The sequence below is a fragment of the Streptopelia decaocto genome (genome assembly GCF_964273445.1).
Source record: "Streptopelia decaocto genome assembly, chromosome: 10".
NCBI classification, from domain to species: domain Eukaryota; kingdom Metazoa; phylum Chordata; class Aves; order Columbiformes; family Columbidae; genus Streptopelia; species Streptopelia decaocto.
In genome coordinates, this window is record NC_138665.1 from 666,215 (window position 1) to 674,516 (window position 8,302).

Sequence of the window (8,302 nt, forward strand, 5' to 3'; positions counted from 1 at the left end):
GCCTGGGGAAGGGAAAGCAGTCCTTGTGGATCCCATGAACGACACTCCCCTGCCCTTGCAACTTGTCTTGAGCCCGAGGCTCTCTGTCTGGCAAGCAATCCTGGAGCGAACGTTCCCATGTGCCATGCAGAGGGGCTTCTCAGCAGCCTCACGGTGTCAGGAACCTGGGCTGGGGGCTCCAGCTCCGTAAGGCAGCGTGGGCTCTGCAGTGCTGGGGGAAGGGGCTGGATGGGAGCAGCGACCCAGCTCTTGCACATTGGGAACACTGCAGGTACAAATGTTCTTGAGCTAGCACATAGCAGGGTCTGTTTTTCCATCCGCCATTGCACATGAAGTGCCTGGGCTGGGTGCAGCAAGAGAGGGCTGTGGGGGACATCAGTGCACCCCTTAACCCAGCTGTTGGGGGCCGGGGAGGCCCCGGCCCCATCTCTGCAGCCAGAGCCGCGCTGTGCTCGGCGGTGGATGCTCTCCCGGTGCAGAGCCCAGTGCCACAGCCACGCAGGAGCCTTGCGCTGCTGCTCCTGTGAGCGGGGCAAGGACTGGCATCCTGCCTGATTTGGGGAGTTAATGTGGGACGCCCAAGGGGAATTTGAGGGACTCTCACCTCAAACCAGCACCCAGTGTCCTTTGATGACAGGCAGGACTGAGACCATGCCTGGACCCTGGCACATCTCCTGCTGCAGACCCAAGGCATTCACCTCGCGGGGTCGGCTTCTTGCTTCCTCCAGCTTTCCTCCAGTCCCCCGGGTGGCTGGGTGGGATTCCAGCACGTGGTGTGAGCCACCGCCTGCAGCAGGGCTGGGTCCCCACAGCCTCCCCAGGGGCGGCAGCACCGTGGGGACTGGAAAAGCCGGCTTCCCCCTGCCAAGCCCGGGCAGGACGGGCAGACACAGACCCATCCCAAAGCGGCAGCTCGTCCAAGCCCCACAGAGCCGCGGGCAGATTTAGATGGGGGTTTTTGGCTGACGATCTTATCCCACAGGCCGATGCACCGTGTTTCTATCTGCAGTGGGATGTGTCCCAGCTCTGACTCGTGAGTACGCGCCCAACTCATATATTTGGCTGGAGTACGCACTGCCCCAACATGCACAAAGAGAGGCAGACAACTGGATCCTATAAGGATCCCAGACCGATCATGAGTGAACCTCAGGGAGCTCCCAGGCCAGGGATGGCAGCGGTGGCACCAGGGGACCTGGGGCTGGAGAATACAAGTGGCCGAGAAGGAAACAAGACGGGCTGGAGCCACAGCAGCCCTGCCCAGTTTGGGGGACTGAAGGTACCCGAGATCTGTGGGACGCAGGTTCAAAGCCTTGTGGGCTCTCCTCGGCCGTGCCGCATCCCACAGCCGTTCTGCTGCTACTGGCTGTCAGTGGCCCCAGGTCTTTCTGCTGGAGAGGTGGCAGAGCTGCCCACACGCAGCCTGAGCTGCCCTGCTTGTCAGCACAGAGCAGGACTCACCCTGCCCTCATGGCCCCTGGGCAGCGTGTTTAAGTCCCCTCGGAAGCTGGCACCAGGAGGTTTCCCTAACAAGGGTTCATCAGCTCCACCAGCAACAGCAGCACATGGGTGTGAGATTATCCCAAAGGATTTCCTTGGGTTAAACTTAGGAATCTTCTGGCTGGGGAAAGCTCTCCTCTACTGCAGCGCTGAGCTCTGCTGAGCTTATCTCCACTGGGGGTTTCCCTTGAGCCTGGCACAGTGCTGAAAGCCCCCAGGAGCTGGAGAGGGGAAGGGAGCTCTGCACGACAGGTGGCACATGTGCCACCCCCCATCCCTGTCCCCAAGGGAAAGGGGATCAGGTCAGAGCATTCCTGAAGCCTCTGGGACCACGGGAGCAGCTCAGATGTTGTGTGGGCTGGTCAGGGGCTGTCCAGCGACAACCACCCTGCACAAACAGAGCAGTCCCTGCCCTCAGAATCCCCTTTTGCTCCCACCAGTGCAGCTCAGCATCCCCCAGTTGAGCTCAGGTGATGGGCATGGGGCGGGTGCCGGGTTCCCGCTGCCACCCTGCAGCCACTGCCAGCCCTGCTCCCCCAGGTACTTGTCGTGGCCACCTGTGACATGGATGCTACTCAACACCTCCATTCTCCTCCCAGAAAATGAGATGTTGGGGGCAGGGGTGGCTGGCTGGGGACTCCTCGGTGAGAAGGTCAACCTCCCCCCTTCTGCTCTCAGCAGGGGATGGGAAGTGGACGGGCCCTCTGAGAGCAACCAAGCCCAAGATGGACTCTCTTGGATCCCCCGAGCACAGCGGTCAGGAGCAGAAGGCAGGGGAGGAGGCAAGAGGGACAGTCCCTTTCCCCCAGCCGTGCTGCAAGGGCTTTGTAGGGCAAGCAGCATTCCCCCCGGTGAGCACTGAACAGCACTGTTCGAGGTCATTTGCAGCAGTGGATTGTAGCCCTTAGAGCTCAACCATCAGGGGTGAACTGGTGGCTGCTGATGCCATCCCTGCCCAGCCTGGCATAACAGGCTTACTCGACCCCTTAACCAAATGTGATATTTTGGTTCAGGGCCCACAGGAGGTAAAGCCCTGAGCCATAACTGAGCCAAGAACTTCTCTAGTTCAAATGTGCTCCCTGAAAACCCACAAAGGAGCAGGGACACAGTGAGCATCAACGCATATGAGCTTGGAACACCCATCATGCAATTAACTCAGGAAAAGTGGGTGGCTTTTTCAAGACTCCTTTATCAAGGAACAAAGAAAGTTGTGGGTACAAGAAGTCTCACGCAGACCTTCTGCGTTGCATACAATTTGACTACGAGCCAAGCACTTTATTCTGTAGGTCTGACAGCCTGGGTGAGGCTTTGTGAGCTCTCCCTGCACAGCGGGGACACCCTCGAGGTTGCCCCTCGAGACAGGACCTTCCACCGCCCGCGCATCTCTGGTCCGCGGGCAATGTCTCACAGAACCTTGTCACGCGGTAACTCGGATTTGTGCCTTGCTGACTTGGATTTTGTGCTGGCAGCTTTGATTCTGCCTTGGTGGTCTTGAATCATCGTTCCAATGATTGTGCAGTACAGTAACAGTGAACCTCGCCATAAAGCTTCATTACGTTGCACTTTTACAACATCACATTAAAAACACTTTTGCTGATGCCTTCTTTAAGCGAACTAAATCACCCATTCACAGCACAAGGCGACAGGCGCTGCGTGACCAGCCAGGGCACACCCTGGCCCCAAACCAGAAACCCCCCACCCGGTGAGAAAGCACAGCCCCGGTGTCCGGAGGGGGCAAAGCAGAGACCCACAGCCCCGGCTGCAGGCAGAGGAAAGGGGCAGCAGGCCAGGGTGGAGCCCCCGGCGTGGGCGCTGGGATCTGTGGAGGTCGCTCCATCCGCCCATGAAGGACGGGAGAACCGGGTCTGCCCGGGCACGGCGGCATGGCGACCAGCCCACGCTCACCCACCGCCGCCATAGCACCCTGCAACGCCGGCCCCGCGAGGAGGATTTAAACGGCAACGGCCCCACCAATCACCGCGCGCCTCGGCCGGTCCGCCCCGCCTCCTCGGCAAAGACGCCTCTCCATTGGCCGCCTGGGCTGAATTTTAAACCCTGCCGCCCTGCCCCTTGGCAACGGCATCTCTGCCCGCTCGCCGATTGGCCGCACCTGGCACCGCCCCGCGCTCTCACTGGTCGACGCTCGGCCAGTGCTGGCCGGCCGCTGCCGAACTGCTACTTTCAAAAGCGCCGGGGCCGCTGCGGGGCTGTGCTGCAGGTGAGCGGGGCTGGGGCTGGGGCTGGGGCTGGGGCTGGGGCTGGGGCTGGGGCTGGGGCTGGGGCTGGGGCTGGGGCTGGGGCTGGGGCTGGGGCTGGGGCTGGGGCTGGGGCTGGGGCTGGGGCTGGGGCTGGGGCTGGGGCTCCCTGGCTTTCCCCCTCCTGCATCCCCATAGACTCGGTTTCCCCCATTTCCCCGGTACCTCGTGAGATCGCAGGGGAGCAGACCCCTGTCCCCCGGGGTGCAGAGGTGTCCCTGAGCCCGCTTCCCCCCTGGTGTTGGGGTGTAGGGGATGGCGAGTTCTTACGTTGTTCTGCGGGGTGCAGGGGCCTGGGAACCGCCCCTTCCCTGCTGCTCCCAGCGCCCGATGGGTGTCGTGACGCTCCGTGTCCCTGTTCCCCCGGGGGAGCACGCCGGTCCTGCTGCACCCCGCTCAGGACACTCTGCCCGCCGTGCTCAGGGAGGGGGTTGGGGTCTGTCCCTTGCTGCACCTCCCGGGGGTACACGTGCCCCGTGATCCTGCCCCTGGCTGTTGGGGTGTCCCTGGGGACGGCAGCCACCCCCATCAAGCCCTGCTCTGCTCCCAGCTCGCTTGGAGAGGCCGACAGACAGAATGCCGCTGCCACGCAATGCCAGGGTGCTGAGCACCAAGCAGCCCCGAGCAGGCAAGGTGGGCCCTGCTGCAGAGAATGCCAACCCAGGCAAGGTGAGTCCCAAACCGGGGAGGGGGGCGCTCCTGTGGGGCAAATGGCCCCCCATCTTCTAACAGCTTCTATCGCAGGAGGAGAATGCTCAGGCCAAGAGGTCGCCATCCTCACCCCAGGGTGGGCCCAAGAAGAGGTCGGCGTTTGGGGACATCACCAACGTGAGTGCTGCTGTGGGGTGGGGGCTTTGGTGCCCCCAATGGCAGTGGGGCTGGGTATCCCCTCCGGCAGCAGGAGGAGGGGTCTCCCCGCGGGACACACCTCACTGCCCCATGCGCCCTTCTGAACAGCCCTGTTCTCACCCAAACAGGCTCGCAAGAGCCAGGTGGTGGCAGGAAAGAAGGAGGCCGTCAAAGTGGCACCGCACAAGACACAGAGAGCCCATACTGCCCTGGGGGTGGCCAAGAACAATGAGATCAACCTGAAAAAGTGAGTATCCAGTGGAGATGGTGACAGGGACCAGGGCAGGGGGGGACACTGGAGGGCCAGCACCTGTAAATCCATTTCATGGGGAAGAACATGCAGTGATGGGGACTTCTTTTGGGCAATGGAGACCATGAGCCTCATGGGAGGGGCAGACAGTAGATAAAATAGTGTCAAGTTGTGCCAGGGGACGTTTAGACTGGGTATTAGGAGAAATTTCTTCATGGAAAGGATTGTCAGGCATTGGAACAGGCTGCCCGGGTAAGTGGTGGAGTGACCATCCATGGAGGTACATAGAAGGGCTCTAGATGTGGCTCTTAGAGACATGGTTTAGTGGTGAATCTGGCAGTGTTAGGTTTACAGTTGGACTTGATGATCTTAAAGGTCTTTTCCAAACTAAATGATTCTGAAAGACTCTACGGGGATACTTTAAGGGTGGCTTAGCCCCTTCCTGAGCAACAAGGAGGTCTGGAGAGCCACTTTCAGCCAGAAGATGTGGCTCCTCTCAGCAATGATTTATGCTCTTGTCCTGTCCAGGTCAATGAAGAAAACTCCCCCAGTTGAGACTCCTGCAGAGCCCAAGGAGGATCCTGTTCCAGAGAAGCCAGCACCTGTGCAGGTACTGAAGCCATCTGGGCCCCCAGCCTCATCCTGACAGTGCTGGTCTATGGCTGCTGCTGGTGATACTGGGGCACCAGGCAGTGCTTTGGACCTTGGAGATGCTTCGGCCAGTGTGGCGGGAACCCCACCACCTTCTTCCCATGGGAAGGAGCGGGGTGGGGGCTGTGGGGTGGTGGGGGCAGATGGGAAGAGGATACAGAGGTGCAGCAGCCTTGCCCTGAAGGGTTGACCAGCACCTGCAGAGCTTGGGGCCTCCCCCTGACTGCTGTCTCCTTTGTCCTGCCAGGCACCAGCAGTGGAGGACATAGACAAGGAGCAGCTGGGTGACCCCTATGCCAATGCAGAGTATGCCAAGGAGATCTTTGAATACATGCGGGAAAGAGAGGTGGGTGATACCTGGCCAGGGGTGGCAGCCCTGTCCAGGGAAGGAGTGACCATGTGGGCAGGGCCACCTGCTGCCCAGAGGCTCTGAGCACCTGGCGGGGGCCCACATGAGGTGGCAGGGGTCTCATTTGAGGATGGTGGTGTCCAGTGAGTCCCTGACAAGCCTTGTACGTTGGCAGGAGAAATTCATCCTCCCTGACTACATGGAGAAGCAGCCAGACATCAGTGGGGACATGCGTGCCATCCTGGTGGACTGGATGGTGGAGGTGCAGGTATGTGGGCATGGGCATGGCCTTCTGCAGCACAGCCCCCACTCTGGGCTGTCCCTGTGCGACCCCAGTGTGCTGGCGGAGGCTCCTGCAGCTGTCCCCAGTGCAGAGCTGGTCTTGCTGCTCCCCAGGTTGGCATGTGCCCACATCCCTTCCTCTGAGCCCAGCCCTTGGGAGGGAAGCTGGGTCAGCAGGGCCTGGCTTCTGCCTGATACCCTGTCCCCCTGCCCGCATCCTCGCAGGAGAACTTTGAGCTGAACCATGAGACGCTGTACCTGGCTGTGAAGCTGGTGGACCACTACCTGGTGGAGGTGGTGAGCATGAGGGACAAGCTGCAGCTCATCGGCTCCACTGCCATCCTCATCGCCTCCAAATTTGAGGTGACTCCTTGTGTGCTGTGCTGGGGCAGAGCGGGCTGTGCCTCTCTGGTCCCCATGGGTAACTGGAGAAGGCCGGGTCCCCACAGTGCCAGGCCGCGGCCCTGAGAGCTGCTGGGGTGGCGTGTCTGTCCTTGTGTTACCCCTTGCATTACCCCTCCCTATCCCAACATGAATGCAGCTCCTGATGAGCTGGATCCCATCTCCTGGTGTCACCGGAGACCTGGCTCCCCTCTGCTCTGCAGAGACCGAAAGGACACCTGAGTTCACCTCATGCAAGCAAGGCTTATAGTTAGAGCCCAGGACTGGGGCAGTAAACACAACATACAAGCCCCATGGGATGCTGTAGAGTCCTTTTGGGGTCTGGCAGGGCACAAGCCCTTACAGGGCCTGCAGACCAATAGGATTTCCTAAGTGTTGCCAGGATGAGCCCATCAGTGTGCTGAGCAGTTGTGCCCCAGCAGGAGCGGTGCCCACCATGCGTGGATGATTTCCTCTACATCTGCGATGATGCCTACAAGCGGGAAGAGCTCATTGCCATGGAGATGAACATCCTCAGCACCCTCAAGTTCGACATCAACATCCCCATCCCCTACCGGTTCCTGCGACGCTTTGCCAAGGTGGGTGCAGCAGGAGGGTGGGCTGGTGTCCAGGTGCCTCCAGGGCCCCTTTGTGTTGGCTCCCAGCTGGCAGCAAGGAGCGTTGGGCCAGACCTCCCAACAGAGCTGAGGATGCTGGTCTGTGTCAAGCTTGGGGTGTGAGGTCTGTGCCTTGTGCCCCAGAGGCAGCACTCTACATCCCCAAAAAGGTTGCGGGGGAGTAGTGCTGCTAAAAAAGCTCAGCCTTTCCCTGCCTGCCTGGCCGTAGTGCGCCCGTGCCACCATGGAGACGCTGACGCTGGCCCGCTTCCTCTGCGAAATGACGCTGCAGGAGTATGACTATGCCCGGGAGAGCCCCTCCAAGCTGGCTGCCAGCTGCCTGCTGCTGGCACTCACCATGAAGAACCTCGGTGGCTGGGTAAGCGCCTGCCCAACCTGCTGTCCGCCTCCGAAGCCCCCTGGTCAGCACCACGGGGGTGCAGGAGCAGACGGATCAGTGTGGGGATGATGTTCTGGGGCTATGCTCAGATTTGGGGGGGCTGGAGAGGGAAGATGATGGGTGTTCCACCACTGAGAGGGCCCGGCTCAGCCCTGCTGCCCCTTTGCAGACGCCAACACTGGAGTACTACAGCGGGTACCGCTCCCAGGACCTGCACCCCCTGGTGAAGAGGCTGAATTTCCTGCTTACGTACCAGCCCCATGACAAGTTGAAAGCTGTGCGCACCAAGTACTCGCACAGGTGAGCAGCGTGGGTCTCTACCTCGTGTCTGCTCCCTCCACAGAGGGTGGCACCACCAGCATGCACCCTTGGGTGCTGCAGAGAGCCTTGGTGGATGGGTGTCAGGGCTGTGACTGAGCCCTAATCATTGTGGGTTCCTTCCAGAGTCTTCTTTGAGGTTGCCAAAGTCACCCCCATGGACATGCTCAAGCTGGAGGAGACACTGAAGAGCTGCTAGCCTGGTCTCTGTAAATAAACTGTAAATAGCTGGGTGCTCTCTGGCAGGGGAGTTCCATGTACATAAATAATACTAATTTTAACTGATGGGGAGGGAGGGGGTGGAAAAAAAAAAAGTCATCTGAAGCTGTCAATAAAATATTCTGTTTCTGTTACATGCTGGTGGTGGCTGCTGGGCCAGGGGTATGGGATGATGTAGATCCCCTTGCTGGGGTGGGGGTGCATGGTGGGGAGTAGGAAGCTGTAAGGCCCCAG

General features: G+C 60.2%; 1 protein-coding gene across 1 annotated transcript; it reads left to right on the forward strand.

Annotated features, from left to right (window-relative positions):
* The first annotated feature begins 3,623 nt into the window (after positions 1–3,623).
* Positions 3,624–8,179, forward strand: CCNB3 (cyclin B3). The gene is made up of 12 exons (XM_082061867.1): positions 3,624–3,715; positions 4,303–4,421; positions 4,497–4,580; positions 4,730–4,848; positions 5,380–5,461; positions 5,750–5,848; positions 6,027–6,119; positions 6,359–6,496; positions 6,958–7,113; positions 7,361–7,510; positions 7,701–7,831; positions 7,976–8,179. The coding sequence occupies exons 2-12, from the start codon at positions 4,329–4,331 to the stop codon at positions 8,046–8,048; spliced, it is 1,218 nt and encodes a 405-aa protein (XP_081917993.1). The 5' UTR covers positions 3,624–3,715; positions 4,303–4,328; the 3' UTR covers positions 8,049–8,179.
* The last annotated feature ends 123 nt before the right edge of the window (positions 8,180–8,302 follow it).